The 23,202-nt window shown below is 38.5% G+C and overlaps 1 protein-coding gene and 1 long non-coding RNA gene across 3 annotated transcripts in view; both read right to left on the reverse strand.

Annotated features, from left to right (window-relative positions):
* Window positions 1-12,937, reverse strand: part of cUnh11orf65 (chromosome Un C11orf65 homolog) — a gene marked incomplete at both ends in the record, with an annotated part of 31,860 nt that extends 18,923 nt beyond the window's left edge. Inside the window, 2 exons of the mRNA XM_082547141.1 lie at window positions 12,458-12,482; window positions 12,928-12,937. Coding sequence (XP_082403267.1) covers window positions 12,458-12,482; window positions 12,928-12,937 — 35 coding nt within the window. The remainder of the gene's footprint in view (window positions 1-12,457; window positions 12,483-12,927) is intronic.
* Window positions 12,938-13,097: 160 nt separating this feature from the next.
* On the reverse strand, window positions 13,098-18,018 carry LOC309714452. 2 transcript variants are annotated; one of them, XR_014278933.1, is made up of 4 exons: window positions 17,948-18,018; window positions 17,462-17,522; window positions 17,180-17,242; window positions 13,098-13,260 (listed from the first exon to the last, which is right to left on the reverse strand). It is a non-coding gene; the product is annotated as an uncharacterized lncRNA (long non-coding RNA). The 2 variants fall into 2 exon arrangements; XR_014278934.1 differs by lacking the exon at window positions 13,098-13,260 and adding an exon at window positions 16,501-16,661.
* Between the last annotated feature and the right edge of the window lie 5,184 nt (window positions 18,019-23,202).

The raw sequence follows: 23,202 nt of genomic DNA on the forward strand, positions 1-23,202 counted from the left end.
GGCTTCGAAAAAGCCTAAAAAAAAGCTGAAATGATCCCAGTCGACGTTCCCTATCCCTGGGTCGCATGCTATTTTAACAACAATAAACAATGTCGTGTTCCCCTCCTGTGACCAATGCAAAAGTCTGAATAGAGATACTGATTGTGTTGTGTTTTCCCGCTGTGCTAATTGAAGAATCAGTGCAATTGGGGACAATGGCTGGCGTCTCAGGGTGTTCAGGACAAGCAGGAATGATTTCTTTTAAAGTGCAATCAGAAGAAAACACTTTAGAAACTCTGACATACCTCAGGTAAAGGTTTTGAGTAAATGCTGATTGTGAGATCAGGCTTTGCATAAATGATGTGAATGCCCGAAGCAGCCCTCTGAAAAGACTGTAAACAGATTTTTAATATGCCAACTCAATCTGCAGACTGAAATTAACGAGTTCAAGTTTAGTGGAAAAAGCTACAGACTCTACGGAGACTACAGACGCAGATTTCTCAGGCATCACTCTTGACACAGTCAGCAGGAGTTTCCACAGGATGGGTGTCTCGGTGCTGGCACGTGCAGCACAGCCCTATTTGGGAAGCCTGTTAATAACTTTGCAGTCAGTCCAGAACTTCCCAAAAAGCTCCTTCAGCCAACACAGAGATGTTTGCTCTCTTTATAGACGAAGACAGGAAGACAAGTCTGAGTTGCAGGAGTCTAATATTAAAGGAAACAGGAACACATCTTTGTAAGACTCCAGGTGGTGCTGGCATGTTAATGAGTTTACAATCTGGAGAATGATAAACTCTACTGCTAACAAAATTCACAGACTGACACATATCCTCTATATGAAGGAAGAGGAAACTTTTAAGTGGTAGCAAATAATTTATGACCTCTATAGGACAAGGAGGAATTAAGAGAACCAGGAATCTCCTAATCAAAGGAAATAAAAAAAAATTAGATAGTTAGTTTTACATTTTTGGTGAAGTAAAAGTGTACAAATAAATCTTCCAGACCTACAGAGATTATGACAATATTTTTGTCACTGGCTACCTTCTGTTCTGCTGTGTCAGCAGTGAGTAAGTGAGGGCTTGTTGACAATTTTATGTGCTTTGTGTTTAAAACATCTGTGATCAGCAACAACTGCCCATGGTTTACATCTTTGTTTTATCGCTTCCTGTTTCATTTTGAAATCAGTGTTTCTGTCACGTCACTTCCAGACTACAGAAAGTGCTGCAGCTTTCCATCACATTTTCATGATCCTTGTATTTTCCAGTTTTCTATTTTTTATATACACATGTTTCCAAGTGTTCTCTTCATGCATGACTTTCTCGCACTTTCATGGACTTTGACTTTTGCCTGGCCCTCACTTGTTTGTCTGCCACGTTGCCAGCCTGCCGACCCGTGCATGACCTCGGCCTTTTCTTACAGCTTTGTGTTTGAGACTTTATTCTGCTTTCCTGCATCTTATGTTTCGGTTTCCTCCTGCAAGTGTGAAAAGTTGCTTCTGGAGATATAAAAATAAATAAATACCGAAAAATGTAACCGTAGAGAGTTTTAAAGCTTTTGAAGCACCAAATAATACGTGTAATCCTGAGGGAACCCCTGAGTTAAGTGCCTCATATTCATATTATTCACTGTTTTTTTTCCATGTTGGTACTCCAGATGATGATGATGATCTTACTGCTCTAAAAATGAATCCACAGCAACCTAAATGATATTCAATCTCCATTTAATGACTGAGCGACCTCATTAAACCAAAGAAACTCACAGCAGTGAAATTAGTACTCGCTGCACTTCTAAGAGCTCCAGAGACTCCGATCAAGTTTCCATTAATCTAACTTTTTCTAATCTTGCTCACAGACGGCAAAAGTCAAATAATTATTTCTTCATACATTCTTTCTATTCAAGCTCACCTTAAAAAGCTTATCTACACAATTAGAGACCCTGAAGTGTTGATTTCATTTAACAATGTAGTTTGATGACTGAATAATATTCTGTTAACTGCATTTGACTAATTTGGAACTGATGATTGGACTAGCTGAAAAGTGAATCGCTGATGTTGATCTAATCCATTCTTGTAAAACATGCACTTCTATATGTACTTCTATGTACTATAAATACCTCGGAGTATACATTGACAATAAACTGGACTAAAAACACACACAAACACACAAATGCTCAGGATTTTCTACGAGTCTGTTGTGGCCAGTGCAATCCTCTATGCCGTTGCATGCTGGGGGAGCAGGCTGAGGGTCGCAGATGCCGACAGACTCAATAAACTGATCCGTGAGGCCAGTAATGTTGTGGGGATGGAGCTGGACTCCCTTAAGGTGGTGTCTGAGAGGTGGATGTTGTCCAAGATAAAGACAATGTTGGATAATACCTCCCACCCTCTGTGTGTGTCTGTGTGTGTCTGCCATGTGATTAGAAAACTAATAGCTCTGCCCTCACAAGACAGGGTGAATCGGCAAAGACAGGCGAGGACTTGGTCTTTAAAGGCATATTTGAATATGTCCATTTCGATTAAAAATTTAAGAGGCAATACTGAAGAAAGTGCTCTTACAGCACATACATCAGCACTCCATATGCTTCAAACCCTTCTTCTGAGTGAGGTGGCAGAAGTGCAGGAAACGGATGGAGGTGGTGCTGCCAATCAACATGTCAGAGTAATTATAACCTTGTCTGAAGCTCTCATAAAGGCTCTGACCCTCTGCCCCCGCAATAATGGATAACTTTAGAAAGTCCCTCCTTATTAGGCTTTTTGATGAGTCTTTTTGGATGAACTGAGGTCGTTTTTTGTCTGTATCTGTTGTGACAAAACGATTAATTATTATATAGATATAAGTATATCAAGTCCTTTGTGTGATGATAATTATATTTAATCACAGCTAAATCTTTAAGTTAGTGTTGAATCTTCATCAGGCCCAGTCTTCTGTCTCTGAAACTCTTGAGCCAATTCTTCTGTTAGTCTTTGACTTGTTTTATTCCATATCTGTGAAAGTGGTTGAAAGTCAGTGTGTTGCTACTGCTTCTGAACTTTTCTCACCAAACTCTTTCTCTGCCTGCTGCCTTGGAAAAAGATGTGCTCCTTGGACTTGGTCAGTGGTTAATTTATCTTTTCTGCTAACCTTGAAAAGCTTTTGCAGATAAATCATAGTAGAGCAGTGATAAATAAATATATATGTGTGTCCCTCTGAAAATCTAAAGTGGCCCCTGCAGACCTCAGCTTAAAAGTGCAAGCTGCAGATAGATTTGAAGACAGAGGTGGAGGCAAGTCGACTGAAGATAGATTTCTGATTCAAGGACGAAACTTTCCTCATGTGGTAAATGTGGAGGGTAGAGTACAAGTATATCTTTTTAGAACAAAAAACACTTGATGTGTAGCTACATATCTAAGAAATTCAGGATCTCAGCCAATTATAAACAACGGTTTTCTACAGTGTGAAAACACACAAGACATTCCTCAGCATGGGGAAAGGTCAGCTGTCTCTGCCTTTTCATAGCAGTTTAAATAAACCTGACAGCAACTGTGGCAGCGGGAGTTACCCAGCCTTTATTCTGCAAGAAGTGATGGATGATGAACAATTTGTAATAGGAACGACACAACCAAGGCAAAGAATAGCTTTATAAGATCCAGGGAGAAAGGTTCAAATCTCTCTCTGCCAAGTCAAAAGCAAGCAAGCAACCAAATATTCCTGAAATGGGCAAAAATGTTTCACAAATTTCTGAATTAATCCATGCATTATCATGCATTACACATTAAGTACATAGCATTTAGTTCCTGTTGTGGCTAAACCAACTCTCTAATATATTACTAATTTAATTGCATGGCTGCTGATCAATGCACAGTAATGTAGGATGTTGTTTTAACAGGAAGAAGGGTATGTGGGGATATCGTACAGGCAATCTTACAAATTCTCACCAGATTACTGTTGATGTATTTTCATATATTTGGGGAAATGCATTTTCTTTTTGTCTGAGTCTGATGAAAGGATCAGTATTACATTTCAAGCCTGACATTTCTAATAGCTTTTACTGTCTTCCCTGAGCTCAAACACAGTCTGTCTGTCTTCCCTCTTTGTGTAGACCACAAAGGTACATTGTCTGCTGCTTTGATGGTGTTTGCAGCGCTGATGTACAGAGTTAGGAGCTGCTGTTCCAGTGAGCCCACCAGCCTCTTCACTAGCTGCTTTCTGAATTCTTTATGAGGTTCTTTCCAAAGTAAAAATATAAATATAAAAAACAGAGAATATGCTACAGGTTTTAAACCTTCTACATCAGCAGGTAGGCAGCAAGCGTATATGCTTTTGGCAACTGAACTCTGACCTAGGGTCCTGACCACAGCTGACATGTAGAAAAACTATACAACCTCGTCAAATCCCTACATTTTCCCACAGACTTTGATTGGAAATCAAAAGAAAAAATGATTTTGACTTTCGCTGAATCTGCTGTCTGCATGATACTCAACATTTTCTATGACTGAAGTTAGAGCTGGGCGATAGAACGATAACGATATGTATCGCGATATAACTTTTACTCGATAGAGAAATTAAGCTATCGCGATAGACCTCGCCGCTCTTGTCCTCTTAAAAAAAAAAAAAAAAAAAAAAAGGTCAGCCGATCCAAATTCAGTAGCACAGAGCTGAACCAATCACAGCCGCAGCGTCACGTCGCGTGACTTGCTACGCACAGCACAAGTGCCAAGCCGCACGTGTGTTTGTTTGGGAAGCAGCCAGCGGGTAATGGAGGAAATGAGCGTGACCGAAGAGAAAACAGATGATGGTTCCAACGCCGGAGAGATTGTCAAACGGAAGAGCCAAAGAAGTTCCGTAGTGTGAAGGTATTTCGGCTATTTCAAGTCTGACAAAAAACAGAGTAGCGTGCACTGTAAATTGTGCTGAAAGCAAGTCTGGAAATACAATAAACTGGTGCATGCGTCACACTGTGCGCCGCGTTATTGTTTCGGTGAAATGAATTTCTACAATACTGTTACTGTTAATTCTACTCTCTGCAGTGTTTAAATGCTTACATATACACACAGTTACTGTCCGTCCACACATACGACTCGGTTCTGCTTCTATGCCGCAGCTTTGTTTACTTTTTCCCACCGAGGCTTCTAGACTTCTGATTGGCCAACATTTCTGCACGGTTAGGAATCTAGCGCCACCTGCTGCTTTGGCATGTTCATAGCAGCGTTTTCCTTCATTTCTGCCTTTATGTGTGGACGGGATTATTTTTTAAAACGAAAACGGAAAATCTCAGTTTTCAAAAATACCCGTGTACGTGTGGACGTAGCCTCAGTCTCTGACTGGAAGCGCTAATTCGTCATTCGGCTTTTGTCAGACTAAAGTAACTGTTAAAACTGTTTGAAAAGCTAAGCTATACAACAAGGAGAGATTGAGAATTTCCTTTTAGTTCTCAGTTTATTTGATATTGACAAAAGTTAGTCAGTTTTGTCTGTTCTTCTGTAAAACAAACTAAGATTTATTTTTAGAATTAATATTTTGTTTCTAAGTGGAATTGACAATTTAGTCTGTTTCATTTGTTCTATTTTGAAACTTAAACGCTTTAGCGGCTGCCTTTTGTGTAGTTTGCAATATTTGCCTTTATTTATCTGAAAAAGTCTCATGTTCCTTAAGTACATCTACCCTGTTGAACTTATTATGGGAAATAAATATTTAAAAACAAGCTGCTGATTATTTCACATTTTACTTGTGAGCAACGGCACATTTAAATCTTACAAATATAGTTATTTGGCTTATATCGTGATAGATATCGTTATCGCCTGAAATGAAAAAAACATATCGTGATATGAAAAAATCTCATATCGCCCAGCTCTAACTGAAGTGAAGCTTTTCTAGACAGATCAGTGGAATATGAAGGAAATTGGAGAGTGTGCCAGAGATGTGGAAATGATGTGCTGCGTTCTGCAATTTTTAGCAAATGTGCTGACAGATTTCTGATTGGATTATATGAGTGCTGAGCAACTGTGAATAGATGGCAGCGATCAGAAGCTGAAGAGAACAGAGGAGGAAGATGAGTTTGCTTTATGCATCATTGTCAGGGTCATAATCTCTGTGGGCAATAACAGTAGTTTATATGTACGCAGTGCTGAGGATGGATTTCTATAAGCTGGGGATGAACACATACTGATGCTACACTATAACAATAACAGTTAAACCAATGCAGTTGTAACTTTTTGACTCAGTTTGCAACAGTACGTGAATTTTCTTACAAATTCAAAGGTACAACCCAGGAGATATTTTGTGCAGAGGTCAACTCTGACAACAGCAAACAATCATGACAGTTGTGACCTTTAACCTGGGGGAATAAACTGCTTCACCAAAGATGCTTGGTCAAATTATCTACACTGCTTCCATGGAGACCTGTTGTAATCATGTCATCGCATTTTTAACAACAACAATGTTCCTCACTGTGAACCAACTATTCCATATACGTCAGTATATCTCAGTGCAGAACTTTGCAAGTATTAAATCACTCTTTATTTCTTTATATTTTGCTAGTAAAATGTAAGATAGGTTTAGCAATTTATTGAAAGTCAATATTTGGTCTGACCACCTTTATTTTTCAACACATCCTGAACTCTCTTAGGCAAGCTTTCTTGTTTAAGTCGTCTTGAGGAATAGTTCTCCAGGCCTCTCCCTTGGACTTTGGCTCTTTTGTTATGTTTTCTCCTGAGATGATCCCACACTATGTCAATAATGTCGCAGTCCGAGCTCTGGGGAGACCAATCCATGACTGATTCCATTGTGTGTCTTTCTTTGACTTTCAGACACTGATCATTTGCTGTGAGGTTTTTTTGTTTGTTTGTTTTGTTTTTTTTTAGATCTGCCACTTCTTCTGTCCTCCTCTTGTCCCATTTACCTCAAAAATTTTAAGGGCACAATGCGCACATCATGCAACAATATGGCTGGTTTTCAACTAGCTCTTCTGGAATCACCTTGTTGGTATAAAAATACTATTATATGCCCATCAATCTGTGTTATTTTTGGCATTTTCAAAAACTGGCTCTGTGAAGCAACCTATTTAAAAATTATTGGGGGAGGGGGTACTAAAGGCTTCTTCACAGTACTGTATATATATATATATATATATATATATACATATACACACACACACTTCGTGTCTTCTTCTACATGTCTTCTTCGGCCCATTGCTGAGAAATGCCAGACACAAGATTATCAGAGATCTTGCATAACCTGGAAGCTCTCTTGCAAGTGAGACCTAAGCCACTTCACACCTGCCCTTTGTTGTCATGAAATATAGAAGGTTTTTTAATTCACTGTAAAACTTTTGGAAAATAAAATATTAAGAGTTTTTCTGTACTTATGAATTGAAAAGGAACCACAGAATATGAGTAAGCAATATTTGATTACTGTGTACACATATGGATCAACACTTTATCATTTTTACACAGGCTAAAATATGAATAATGCTACTTTAATCTCTTGAAAATACATTTAGCTTTAAATTAATTGACTGGAGATGCCTTAAATGTACAAGGAATTTCAAGGTGATGTGGTTGCATCACCCAATCCACTCAAACTGTCAAGAAACAGGGGAAGGATAATGGATCAGTATCGATCGCTATGTTATTGGACTGTCTTTGCCCCAAACTCTGTATGTGTCAGCTCTGAAAACACTTAAATTACTGATTATTTGTCACGGTGGACGAAGAAATCGACTTTTCCCAGGAAGCTAATCAATGATCCCGGCTGCAATTAAATCCAAAGGCACCTGAAAAATAACAGGGAAACATGGTGAACAGTGGAAGTTTGTTATAAAAATCTAAGTTCAAAGCACACAGAAGTTCATTCAGGAAATAGAGCTGGTTATAAGGATAGTTTTATTGTTTCTATTTGACACTTTGTTCTGAGCTGAGACACTGGGTTTGAAACCACTCAATAGATTTTTCTTTTCTTCTTAAAATCACAATCTTGAAAATTGGAAATGACAAGTAAGCCCTATTGTGTGACTGCAGTCCAGACCGCGGGAAAACTGTCATCACTCACAGACAATAGAAGAGGAAGCTATTGACTTGCTGAGTCAATGGTAAACAACCGGAGCTGGAAAGATTTGATAAAAATCAAATACTGACAGGGCTTCCCTGCTCGAGACACACTTACTTCATGACTATATATATGATTTGCTTACCCTAAACGTAATTAAACCTAAACTAACCTTCACTGTAATTCATGTTTTATTAATACATTTTATTTAATGCTTTGAGGATCTGTGCTTTCCATAAAACGTATCACAAATTTCCATAAAACAACTGTATAAAGAGATGTGTAATATGAGTACAAGCTATGATAAATCAGTGTAAAGATATTGTAGCACTAACCTAAATCAAACGTTACCTCTTTCTTTACGACAACTTTTCAGGTAATCATTAAAAATATACTTTTAATCATAGAAAAATGAAGTTACATGCCATTCTGCCACTGAACTCAAGACCTGTGGCTCCTTGAATTCTAGAGTGTATCTATAAGAATGTTAAAATTGTTATTCTTATAATATTCAGACTACAACATGTGCAAGCTGCACAACACATGCATGTATACAAACTGCTGATGTAGTCAACATGCAGCCCCCACTGTGTAATAAAAAAGCATCATGATATCTTCATTCTGTTTAGTTTAGTGCATTTGTATTTGCTGCTGCTATAAAAATGGATTTGATTGCTGATGCAGAAGTTGCATTAATAATGCATGGATGTTGTTGGACAGTAATATAATATAATTTTATCCATCCATATTTTTGCGCAATTACAAGTCAGCATTGACATTCAGGTATTTGAAGTTTGGCTTTGGGAGGATAACAATTTAAATGTATATACATTTTGTTACAAAAGAAAACTGCTGATTCTACTTTGATAGGGAACAGAGCTCTGCTGTTTGGAGGCATGCTGTGGGAACAATAATGCCCTCAGTTAAACTCAAGATAATGTTAACAACAAATACTTCAGTTAAAAGAAGATTAGGTGCGACAGAAAGAAAGAAGGGTCTGTGGTTGAGGCGGGTTGTAAAGTGGCATGCACTGCACTGCACATCAGGAAGGATCTTAATCTTTATCTTAAATAGCACACCCCTAATATCAAATTTTGTCCAAATTTGAAAGCATATCAGATGAATCATGGGCTATTACCAGCTGATCTACTGGGACTGCTGGCTAAGTTTCCAGCATGGCCAGCCTGAGCTAACACTGTGCTGGATTTAATGTTAATGTTAGGCATTAGATTTAACAGGCAAAACACAGAGAGACTTTTAATGAGGTATTATGGTCTAAAAATTATGATAATGCGCCTGTCTCTAGCAGTTTTTAAAGGAGCATTTATTTTAAATGTCAGAATACGTCTAGCAGTTACGTAAGTGGAATATAAAATTGCCCCGGGCACCCACTTAAAGGTATTTAATTGGTAGTTCAGTCAAACTGAACTTTCTTAGCCTTGTTTTGTCACTATTTTACAGAATCCAATAAGCTGTAATTGTGTCTTGCGTCCTTATAATGCAAATAATTTGCAGCCCTGTCACCATTTGCCATTTTGTTGTTATGACAGCTCTGCCATCTGTGTCTAGGTTCAGTCGATTCCAACATACTTTTCCTTTTTTGCGTCGCAGTAATTTCAGTCAAAGTAAATGTTGCTCAGCATGTATTACCTTTAACTGCAACACAATCTTCTCAGTCTCACTCGCCTCTTTGAATAATTGAAATTCCATTGCCAAGTAGTGTTGGTAGTGTGTCTATAGAATGGCCATCCTTACATCCATGTTCTGTCTGGGTCACTGTGGCAGCAGTCTAAGTAGAGAAGCCCAGGCCTTCAGTTCAGTTCAAACCAAGCAAGAGACGTAATCTCTCCAAAGATTCCTGGGTGTGCCCCAAAGGGCCGCTTCCCAGGTGGACACGTCAGAAACACCTTACCTAGCAGGTGTCCAGGAGGAATAATAGCCACATCAGCTGGCTACTTTCAATGTGCGAGAGTAGCAGCTTTAGTCTGATCAACTCTGAAAACTGAGCTATTTACTTTATTTCTAATGAAGGACCCAGATACACTACAATCACATTCTTTCACTTCTGGTCATGGTTTAGATCTAAGTGTGACAGCTTCATGTTCACACCCTGTCTGAATCACAACAGACCTGTTCAATGTCGAGCACTGCAGGAACCCCTTGGCTGCAAGGGAAGTAAATGCCACAGACTATCTAAACTCTTTCTTGTAATGCAAAACCAAAAGTCGAGTCTTGTTTCATCATTACTGTACACCAGCTTTCTTATCACATTCATTTTTAACCTAGGAAATAAAAACAGCCTTTCTAATTAAACCTTTGAAACTTACTTTTGTGTTATCGTACCAAAACAAGATAATAAAAACATACACAGTGCTGTAATTTCACAGTTGGATGACAAACTAATCTCTACATGCCTCTTTGCAGTAAGAACAGCGTCTTACATGCATCTTCCTCCACCCACCGAATGTCTGCGCATCTCTCTCCCACCTTTATTCGTATAATTATCCACCCACTCTTCTTCTTTTCCTCTCTCCATCATTCCTTTTTGTGACAGTCTTTCACGCTGCCCCCTCCACCTCTACCGCTCATTCTCTCTTCCACGTCCACGTCACTTCTTCTCTGTTTTCTTCTGTCTGCTCCTTCCCAACATCATCTCTCCTAATCCTCTCCCCTGATGCGTCTTGTTTGTCTGAATGGGTCCCTTTAATCCAATTACTTCTCTCCATAATGCTTGTGTCGTCTGAGGCCAACACTAAGATCTATTAGTAGAAAATAACCTAAATGAAGTTGGGCAGCAGTGAAAGCCAATAGAGATAACCTGAAATGAACTGTTACACTGATCGCTTGTGTGGAAGAGAGGATAGTATGTATACTGCAGTTCATCTGAAAACAAAGGGTGCTGTATCTACACGAAGTACAGGAGGCTGAATCGAAACAGCTCTCATCGCGGCGCGCCGCCACGGTGATGCCTCTGGGCAGCTCCTGCACATTAATCACGCAACCTTCGCTTATTGTTCCTGAGAGCAGTCAGTGTGAGGTTAGCTGCTGAATAATTTCAAAGGGTGCAGAATAATTTCATCCAAGTTTAGACTGCAAAGCATCTGTCATAATTATGTCAGGCTTCAGTGGGTTTAACACTCCCACAGGTGAGCGCTCTCTCGGGGCTGAAATGTGTGATGTGTTTCACTCGCTCAAAGGCAGCCCTATAAATATCACAGCAAAATAAAGAACGTCTCTTTCTATAATTCATCAGTTTCGAGACATTTGTTTTCACTCATTTGTTTTTAGACCCGCTCAAATAAAAGCAATGAAAATCTTTCTCAGATGTTTAAGCGTGTTTTTGAGGACGTATCCTTGTATTTATGAATTCCTGTTGAGTCATATAACTGCGTAAGCACAAGCAGAGAGCTGTGGTTTTACAGCACAAACAGAATGGAAGTAGCTCATAAGACTGTACCAGATGGGTTAGCATTCATGGGATAGTAGTGTTTATCTTCCAGATTCCTTTAAATTTTAAACACCATGCAGCTTCATACTCAGGCATGCAGAGCAGTGTTTGCTCCTGTGTTTATTATATGATCTGATTAATATCCTAATAGAGCTGCTGGAGTCTCAGTCACTGTGTAGGCAGGAACTTGACAGCGAGACATGTAGGCAGGAACTTGACAGCGTCACATGAGGTCTGATATGTGTCAGACCTCATGTGACCATCGGCGAAGCTCACAGATAACTCGCTTGTTAGCATGTTCAGCTGAGCTTAATGACATGAATGTACCCTCAGCTGTAAATGAGGAAATGTGGTGCATGCATCTTCATTTGACCTCCCACAATCACTCCTGAGCCCAGTTTGCAGCTGTGGCTAGCAAAATTCTGAATAATGACGCTGCTGTGTGTGTTACTGGATGGAGTAAGAGATGGAGCATTGAGAATGGAAATAAAAATGAAGAGTTGGCAGTCTTTTAGGATTTGGCCTGAGATATGTATGGAAGCCCATTTATGCCAGAAATAATCAACTGAAAAGTCATTCACATAAAGATATTAACATTTGTAGATCGACACCGTAATTCAGTATTTAGTTAGACTGTCAGATCATTTTGTCCAACTTTTGTTTGAGTCAAAATTTTGAATTAGTTTAAGGTTTGTTACTACCTTTTGAGTGGTTTAACTATCTCTTAATCTAACAGGAGCAAACCCATCCACCCATTCTCTTCTATCTCAGCCATGAGCAAACCAAAATGATTTTTTTTATCTCTTTTTGTTTTGTAGTATTGATTGTGCCATGATTAAGATTAAATTGTGACTCCCATCAAGTAAACTAGATTTTTGACAGTTTTACCTTTTTATTAGAATTAAAACTCTGAATATTCATTTTTCTACAGATGAAGATCAGAATCTGAAAGTAATATCCTCACGCAATGGAAGAAAATCTGACAGAGGACCCGAGGGATGTTTCTCACCCTTCACTTGATCCATCGCTGAAGTCTTGTCAGAAGTTGTCTCAGCAGAAGGGTGGCTGCAGGAAGCCGTTCTTAAAGAAGGGAAACAAGGAGAAAAGACTGAGCTACACCAAATTACAGAAGAAAAGGGCTGAAAATCATAGTTCTTAGTAATTTTTTTTAATTCAAATTAGCATTATTATGTATTGAGGAGACCAGGAGAGAGGTGGAACAGTGAGTGTTTACAACCATCAATAAAACAAGGTGGATGTTCTGTCGTGGTTTGGGCAGCATTTCAGTCACTGCTGGTGGGGATTTTATCAAAACTGATGAAAATTTGAACACAGTGTCATCAGATTTTGATTTAACATGCAATACCATCTGGAAATATGTCTGACAGCCAGTGGCTTTTTTTCAGCACGATAATGATCCCGAACACACTGTCAATGCAGTAGACGCATCCCTGAATAGAAGAACACACAATGGAATACTTTCAGTCATGGATAGGCCTCCACCGAGCCCGGACCGCAACACTATTATTCCACAAAAGGCAGCCAACGCCCAAAGCAGGTCTTTGAGTGGCTGTTGAAAAGCCTGGAGAGCTACTTTGAAGACTACTTAAAGAATTTATAAGAGAGCTTGCTTAAAGAGTTCATGCTGTGTTGAAGAACAAAGTTGGACATACCAAGGTTGTTAGAATATCCAAACTCTCTTTTGTCTTATACGCTCCGATTCTATGTTGGTGTGTAGCATCCGATTGGCAACAGATTCAGGTTCCAGCATTTCAGTGATTCCCAACACACAGCTAGTGCAGTAACAGCATACTTGGACAGGAAAAACACAAAACGGAACAGAATGCTGTATTTTTATTTATGCTGTATTTCATATGTTTGAATGTTTCAGAAAATTGCAGCTAATAAAGTATTTCCTATTTTTGCAGCAAAACATAAAGAAATGATGGTTGACTCAAGACTTTTACACAGTGTTTTAAATAATCGAATGTTTACCACACCGGACTGCTCTGCACTCAGCTGTTTATGATTATCTAATACCTTAACTTTGGACCTTCATCAAAATACCATATCTTGGTTTATTAAATAGCAGAACTAAAATAACAAAACATTTTTGGTTACTATTGTTAAAATCTGACTGAAATTTTCTATTATTTTTATGAAAGCCACTGGATAAAAGTGCAGATATGAGATGAGACCCTTTAGGAAATCATGGTGCAGCTTGGATTCAAATCTGTTTACCACCTGAGAACTCCATTTTGTAACTTATCAGTAATTTAAACAATGTTCCATCCATGTTTTATGGATTAATGGACAGAATCTCAAAATAACCTTTTATTTCTTGGAAAGTGTTTTTCTAAGAAATGCACTTTCTGGTTAATTTTCCACTTCACAACACTAACCCGAATGTTGGAAGAAAAAAATTTGCAAGTCCCCGTTGGGAGGTTTAAAATCTCCTTTGATTGTCCCTCTAATGAAATGAAATTAATGAAAGTGGGTGAGCAGCCTTTTAAAGCAGAGTGAGGCATCAGAGGTTTTATAAACTGCTGATTGAAACCCTCCCACGGTGGATGGGGTTACTTGGCCAGTATTCATTGATTTACCAGGGTTTTTTGTCCTGCACAGTCTTAAGAAAGAAATCCATAATTACCCATATGTGTGTATATATACATACACACACACATACACATGTATATATATAGAGAGAGAGAGGGCGAGAGAGAGCGAGAGAGAGAGAGAGATTTACATAGCATAGATTTATATAAACAAGTTTAATTGGGATGGACTGCATTGTGTTGCACTGGGATATCTTTTCTTTCTGTCACTGCTGGCTGTTCAACCGTCTCTTTACTCTTTCTTCATTTTTATCATTGTTTGAGGTCCAGACAGATCAATTGAAATGTTTTACTGCACAGCCACACAACTGTAATTGTAACTTTGCTTTCTCACCAGCCTCACATGTAATCAATGGGGCCTGTTATACAGCAGCTGACTTGCTGTAGCTGGTCTCACACAGATCATAGGTTCATTCTGTTTTCAATCATAGGTTGTTATTAGTTGTTAAACTTGTTTCTTCCTGCAGCATAGCTTCAAATTTTTCCTCATGTAGTGAGTGTCCCAGCAGACTTTCATGCTTTTTCTGAAACCCCAAGCTGGAATTTAATAGCCTAAAAATGCCCACGAGTCCTGAATGATCCTATGCAAAGCTCACAAAGCAGAGAGCTGAGGACAGCTGTTTATTTGTTTTGTTCTTGTTTATAGATTAAACTTTGTTTATGCTTTAATAACTGGAGGCAAAGCCAAGGCCAGCTGAGTGTGCTTCACATTAACATTTCGTTTTCAGTCTCTCTCTGCAGTGATATTTTCATAGAGACACATGCCCCCCCTTGGCGACTATCAGTGTCACAGTATGAGTTGCAGTTTTAGTGCACTGCAGAGTTGGAGCCAGGATAACAACTCACCTGTATAGGACTAAAGATATTAGTATAACCTTGTTAGCCGCATTTCTGTAATTCTCCATTTTATCCATGATTACTAAAGCTGTTGTTTATATTAGTCACCAAGGGATATTTAAATCTTTAAAATTTAAATTAAGCAAAGGATATAAGGTAAGATGTACAAAGGCAATTCAAGTATAACTTAACAAATGTGACTCTTAGCAAAATGCTATCATTAGCATGAGCACAACCAGGTTCAAGGACGGACAGCCATCTGTCGCAACTGGTTGAAAGTGAGGGGAAGGTGAGATAGCTGACATGTTGTTGTTATTATTGTTCTCGCTTTCAGCTGCTGTTTATTGGCTTTCAGATAAGATCATGATTTAAGGGTTTTTGCAACCTTAACAACAATAGAAGCTTCTCCTCCACATTCTTGATCACAAACAGGAATAGAGTGGCTACTGGGAAGTTTGGGAATTTTCTTGGTAGTGAAGTCTTTTTTTAATCACATAGCCAACACATATTCTCTATGCAAAATATCAGCAGGTCATCAATCTTGGCTGCAGCTACATAGGTGCTATCCATAACAGGAAGTACCGGTTGTTATCACACTTTTAACTCTGTAGCACTTGGCCAGTTAGTATCTAGTTGTGGGAATGTGGACATAGTCAGAAAACCTGATTCTGCAAAGTGTGCTGACATGGACTGGTGTGGTTTAATCTGCAGACGATCATGATGAGGACAGTTTTGTGTGTGAGGATTGTGAGGATTGCATGTTTGGCACCACCAAGAAGCTAAAAGTACTACGTCATGAATCAGTTGGCAACGTCTGTTGAAAAATGAAGCCAATGCAAAATTACAAAAGCCTGCAGTTCCTCTAGTAGCCATGTGAGGCTCCAGAATCAATCAATCTCCAATGATTTTATCTCCTTATTAACAAGGGCTCACCACAGGGGCGATTCTAGGATCAGAGCTTTGTGGGTGCTGAGCACCCAGAGAGCTGCCCAGCCAGGCAAGATAAACCTGTCTCTGTCAGTCCCTGCATCCTTAAATGTTGTCCCGAGTTCTCTCTGACTGTCACTTTGGTGCATTTAAACCCCTGTTCCTCTCTGTCCTCATCGTCTGTTGTCTTCGTCTCCGTTATCAGTCATCATAATTTTACCATCTCTGTGCAAGTCTGCAAATTTCCTTGTTAAATCATAAGATTCTTAAATTCATCAAGTCTCTCTGTGCCTGGGTCCTTGTCACAAAACATGACATCACTGTTTTGTACATTTTAACACAATTTAATCCCCACATTTGTGAAAGAAAAGCAAAACACTTTTTTGAAAAGTCTGTAACAAAACCATCAAATCTGATAAAGGTTTTTTAAATGCTACAAAAGAAGAATGTATTGGAATAAAAAAATACATATCCTAACCTTAATTACTGGGGGAGAATAATGAATGATGCTCATAGTGAGTAAGAAGTAAACTGAGTGCATTTTTTGGACAGAGATTCACTTTTAATGTGTTTGTATAATATAATACAGATACATAAAAAACACTCCCAAAACAGAATTATTACAAATAAATTATTACAAAATATTAATAAAAACTATAAAAATGGAGGCAACTTTGCCTGTGGTAGAATGTATACAATGTATGAAAAAAATCTTTACTGCAGATGCTAATTTTACTAATTTAATAACACTAATTTTGTGTTGTAAGATTTATGAGTTTCATGCTTTCATAGTGGTCCTTAGGAGAGCTCGACATTTTTATCAGGTGGTACACACTGTAAAAAGTGTGAGAAACACTGATAAGTTAAGTGTGTGTGTGCTTTTGGAAAACATTTAAAGCTGCAGTACAGAATCTTTGAAACAAGCTTAAAACATGTTTAGAATATAAACAGAGCATCTGCTTCTCTTTACAGCTCCTCACTCCACCAGGGCTGTTTCGCTCTTTCTGATAATGTGCAAATGTGATGTACGTACTGCGGCAGTCATACAGACAACTGGAGGGTCCAAAAATTGGCCTACCTATTACTGGCTGAGGTTTCAGTAGAGTTGTGGCTGAACCACATAAAAATATATAATTAATTTTAATCTCCCCGATCAATTATAACGTGATGTTGGAATGTTGTTAAAGAGGCTCAAAAATGTTTCAACCCAGTTTGTTTTACAGATTTTGTATATCAGCTTTATTATAGGGAGGACACAACTTCCAGATTGTATGAGTAAAATCAGGGTTTTTTTCTTTGTCAGTTTAACAGTTTCTGTTTTTCCTATCACTGTTCCCTCTCTGTTTTCTTACCTGGTTCTTCCTGACCGTGCCCTTTCTCCTCACGTTCCCCTCTTTCCTCTCTCCCTCTTTGGACTGACAATCATGCACAAATAGATTGTATTCAATTAGATGATAAATTAAATTAATATGAAAAAATACTATTAAGATCACTAATAAAAAAGTCCTCTCTCAGTTTACTTTCAACCAAAAGGCAAATAACCAAACCACATGAACATCTAATAAAAGATAAATATTGAAACACTGATCCAACATTATTCTTGATTGACGGATCATTTGATTTTACACTTTCACCTGAATGTGGCTCCTTTTTTAAAAAAACTTCCTTATATCCATTATGAACCTGGCTGTCTCTCTGTATGCACGCACGCACACACACACACACACACACACACACACACACACACACACACACACACACACACACAACAGGAGTTATAAGGCTAATGGGCATTCAGTCAGTTAGCTAGTTAGTATCCATTTCAAACAGGACAGTGGTAACAACAGCAGGCTACGGAGAATTTAAAGTTTTAGATTTTAAATAGGCTGTATACATTTCAATGTTAGCAACAGGACGGTCAAATGTCGCTGAATTTACTACAGAGCAGGACGGATTGTAGGGTAGCAAACATAGTCGGTAAACACGTTTTCAACACTGCAGGTTACCTGGTGTAATGTTTTTCAGCTAAAAAGAAACATGGTCTGACTCTTAGCAACTATATAAAGAGTAACTGAAGGTTAAATGCAGCTAATATGTCCTGTTTTAAGCCAGGCACTTACACCTCCGCTCCGCTGCGTCTCAGCCACCATCGCTCTGGCTAGAGCCAGAGCAGGGGAGAGCTGGAACAAACCATTTTGGGAGGGGGGTTATCTATACTTTTGTTGTTAAAATGTTACGTCTCAAACAAGTACAGTACTGTATGCTTTTTATATTTTTAGTAGTGTGTCACACCAACAGCAAATATTGTCAAAAAAAAGTAAGAAAACTTTGGGGGTGCTTTGATTCATTTTTGGGGGTGGGCTAAAACCGCCCCTGGCTCACCATCTTTTGACTTAGAATCAGATACCCATCCTGACAGATCCCCAGATAGATTCAAATCTCCTTCGATTCCAGCTCAGTGTGTAAACCACTACACCATGGAGCCCTATTTCCCATTAAACTGCACAACTTAAGCAATGAAGCTGGCATGTTCTAATTATCTACCTTCCTCCATCATAAGAGGATCATGGCCTGCTGTGTGGTAAATAAGTCTGTGCTCTAGCTGTATTTGGGCTGAATGATGTTATTTTGAGTCTGTTACTTACCAGTTAATTAGGACATACTGTATGCAACTAATAACACTCCACTCTTGTCTTCCAGTGTATGAAGCTTCAAATGAGCCCAATGTGATGTCACGGTGGCCACGTCCATCTTTTATATAGAGCCTTTTATATTAAAAACATTTTTAGAGCTCAATTCCTACTGCTTGTTGAACCATTTCCTCAGTGCACAAATATTTAGAGTTTATGTTTCATATTTAACAATAAATAGGCCAACTTTTTTTAAATGATGTATTATTGCATGACAAAGTATACAATAGCTAGGCCTGGAGGCGACATCCTATATGTTTGCCTTGGTCAAGCTCAAACTGCTTATAAAGCACTTTAGAAAAATGTTATATGAGAACCAATCCATTTACCATTTACTGATTACAGATTTATTTAAAATAAAAATTTGTAAATTAATATAAAAATAATCGTTGAATCTGTTAATTGAAAAGATTATTGGGGCATGTGGCTGTGTTTGATATTCCACTAATTATGCTGAGCTAAATATTTTCTGCCTCCAACCAAATTTTAATGGTCTCTAATGAGGATGACTCATTGTCAGTATGCTATAATTCAGTTTCTCAGTTGAACCTGCCATCTTCATGCTGTAATAATAGATTTCCTCTTGCTGTTTGTTCTAATAGCTGGATGTTGGATTGTGAAGTGGAAAAGCCTCTAAAACACCAGGAACAAATCCCTGTGGGAGGTTTGAAATCTTCTTTGATTGTCCCACTAATGATGAATTATGAATTTCTAGTTCTTAATCCTCAGACAGTCATTTGAGTCAGCACTACGCTAGACTTCAGAAATACTCCGTGTCCTGAAGCGGGTGTGTCAGGCTTGCTGAACTTTATCTCGGTGGGTTTGCTGTTTTTATTATGTTAATACAATGAACTAAATATGACCTGAATAAAACAAATGAATAAAAAATTAAACTAACATAAACTAAACTAAACTACTTTCAAATAAAACTGGACACCGAGGGTATACCATCTTTCAAGGTTTTACAAATCAGGCTATATACTAAGCAACAACACAATACATATTACATCATGTCATTACTTATTTAATAAAAACTAAACTAAAACACAGATAAAGTGTGTCCAAAATTAACTTCATGCCATCATTCTGTAGCTTATGGCTATGACTTTATCAGGGTCTCACATTTTTATAGAGAAATTCTGGCCACACATCTTTACGTTATTTTACTTTATTGAGGTTTGCAGGCAGAACTAAAAGTTTTTACCAAGCTTTAGCAGTTGAACAGGCAGCCTCATAATTGACTTTAGAAAACATTTGGTATACAGAAAGGTCCATGGTGGATACACTGACTGCAAGGTTCCCAGGTGCTGTGCAGGTAGAACAAACCCAAATCATCACTCCTCCACCACCGTACTGTGGCAATGTGTATGATTGCTAAAAATCTGCACTTTGCTCCAGGAGTCTTCTTGTTTGTTTCAATGTAACTTTGCAAACCTAAGCCGTGTTTCATTGCAGCCCTTCCAAACAAGCCATACTTCTTCAGTCTTTTTATAATTGTGCTGCCATGAACTTTAACCTCTGGGGGGTCCTAGAAAAATGCATACACTATTGGTCTTAGAGCCACAAATCAACCACGCCATAAAAAGTGCTATAAAAAGATTATATATTAATATTTTTTTCCACTTTAAATTAGCCAGTCTGTTAAAACTACTTCTCCCTGAAATATTCATACAAAGTTTTAATTATAGTTTCGTTGTTTTAAGGGTTAGGGTTAGGGTTAGGGTTAGCACCAACATGTATTTCGATCCACTTTTATTTTTTTTTCGCAGGAGCATAAAAAGCCCCCCAGGCGGCCAGCTGCTGGCAAGCTCCCCACAAAGACTGAAGGTGGAACGATCACGATCCCTTTAACCGTAATTAATCTGCAGTGAAAAATAGCGTTTATAATGGGTTTCAATGGGGCACAAATCGACCACTAAGACCAATAGTGTAAGTTTGTCTGTAGCTTAGCCACTGAAGCTAATTTCCGGAAGTAAATGTGACCAAACTTTTTTTTGCAGACTTTCGCTATATTCCATTCAACACAGTGCGAATGGCGTGTATACGAACAATGAAAAATGGCACAAATCGACCCAAGACCACCCAGAGGTTAACATTTAACATGCTAACTGACGGCTATAGAGCCTCAGATCCTCTGTTTTTGCCATTACATGGTCCTACCTTGGGGTCACTTTGCTTGGATATCAAGTTCTGGAAAGACTCAGCTGTCTCGAATGTTTTCCACTTGTGAATAATTGCTCTCCCTGTAGAAAGATGGACTTCAGATTGCCTGGAAATGGCCTTATAACCCTTTCCGGACTGATGGTCAGCAACAACTTTTTCCTCTGTGATCTTTGCTGATGTCTTTCCTTCTTGACATTGTATTAATACACCTGAATGCTCCAGATCAACAAACTGCCAAAACTTTGCTTTTACAGACTGCAGCACCTGGCTGCTACTTACCCTCTTAATTCTTGTGCAAGCAGTAAAGGTGCACTTAGCAGCAAGAAATGTGTAGCAGTGTGCATTCGACACACTGCTTCCACATTTTGGCTTAGTTTTGTTAAATTATTAACATGTAATATGTGATTGTTCATCTGAAGTTGTACTTACGTTATTTCAAAACCCGCTAAGGACCAGATTTATTATGTCCAGAGATATAAAACCTTAAAATTGAAAGAGGGTGAACTTTCTATTTCATGTTTATGACCTGCCAGAGATTAATTTTTAGATTAGTGCCATATCACACACAGAATGGTCCTTGTTAAAATATAATATCTTAACAAGGACTGGAAATGCTGCTCACGTTATATGATGTAGAAACCACTAGAGGTGTATTTTTCTCGGTTCTGTAATAAGGCAGAGAACAGTGACTAACTGCCTTTTTCAGACAGACAGAGGAGGCACATTATTGTTCCTTTAGAAAACCAGACAGTGGGTGGCTATTTTCACAGCCTTCTCAATTACTTTGTCTTATAAGCCTTTTCTTCTAATTCATGAAATAAGTTTTCAAGATTCATAGGTCTGAATTTCATGTTAACAATTTAGAAATGAAAGGCTGCCTTTGTCTCTCTCCATTAGTCTGAAATTAAAGGCTGAAATTTGCAAACCTGTTTTAATAGCTTTAATGAATTGGTCTGAGTGGCAGATACCACCGCATGCACTGTAAATTAAAATAATCATTTCAGGTTGGTTCTTAAATCCCTGCTTACCTTCCAGGTCAGATAATTAGATGCTTCTGACCATCCCCTGCTCTAGTTGTGAAGTCAGGGAGACCATCTGAGTCTGTCTGATTAGCTTATTGTGTCTCTTGTGCCTTTTTCAGCCACAATTGTATAAATTTTTCCACCTTCTAACATGTTTTTTTTTTTACTTATTCCTTATCTATTCCCTTATATTTTTTTAATCTGTTTTATCTTTTGCACAGCACTTTGGTGAAAACCAGTTGTCTTTAAATGAGCTGAGTTGGTATTTTTTTCAGGTGCTTATAGGGAGCAGCTCCAGCCCTTCAGGAGCATTTGTACTTGCCTCTTTATACAGTGCTCAGCATAATGAGTACACCCACTTTAAAAAGTACTAATTTAATCAGTAGCTCAATGAACAAAAGAACAATTTCCAAAATTTTCACAAGGCTGAGTTTTATTGAACACTTGTTTAACTCCATAACATGAAATTAAGGTTAATAATATAACTTACATCACAAAATCTTAAGTTTTACTCAAAATGGTTGAAGCAACAAAAACTACTACATCTAGTATTTTGTATGACCACTGTGATTTTCAAGGACAGCACCAAGTCTTCTAGGCATGGAATGAACAAGTTAGTGACATATTGCAACATCTATCTTTTTCTGTTCTTCAAGAATAACCTTTTTTAGAGCCCGGATGCTGGATGGAGAGTGATGCTCAACTTGTCACTTCAGAATTTCCCACAGGTGTTCGATTGGGTTCAGATCAGGAGACACACTTGGCCATTCAATCACCTTCATCCTGTTCTTCTTCAGAAATGCAACAGTAGCTTTAGATGTGTGTTTTGGATCATTGTCGTGTTGGAAAAGTGCACGACGACCAAGTGCACAGAGTGATGGCAGCATAGAGCAGTAGAGTTCATGACACCATCAATGAAATGCAGCTCCCCAACACCAGCAGCATTCATGCAGCCCCACATAAGGACACTGCCACCACCATGTTTCACTGTAGGCACCATGCATTTCTCTTTAAAATCCTCACATTTACAACGCCATACAGTTTTGAAACCCTTAGTTCTAAAAACAGTGATCTTCGTCTCATCACTCCAGAGTATAGAGTCCCAGTAGTCTTCATCTTTTTCAGCATGGGCCCTAGCAAATTGCTTTTTTGTGCATGGGCTTTAGGAGAGGCTTCCTTTGTGGAATATATCCATGCATGCCATTCCTCTGCAGTGTGTGCTGTATGGTGTCACAGGAAACGGACTCTCCAGTTTAGCTTTCTACTGCTTTAGCTAACTGCAGTGAACTTCCATGGTGATTTTCTTCAACCCTTCTCATCAGAAGACGCTCCTGTCAAGAGGTTAACGTCTGTGGACGGCCTGGATGTCTCTGTAAGATGGTTGCACTTCCATCTTTCTTAAATTTTTGGATCACTTTTGCTACAGTATTTTGACTGATATGTAAACCTTTGCTGATCTTCTTGTAGCCCTCACCTTTTTTTTCGGAAAGAAATGATTTC

The sequence above is a fragment of the Aulonocara stuartgranti genome (genome assembly GCF_965226115.1).
Source record: "Aulonocara stuartgranti genome assembly, chromosome: 9".
Taxonomy (NCBI): Eukaryota; Metazoa; Chordata; class Actinopteri; order Cichliformes; family Cichlidae; genus Aulonocara; species Aulonocara stuartgranti.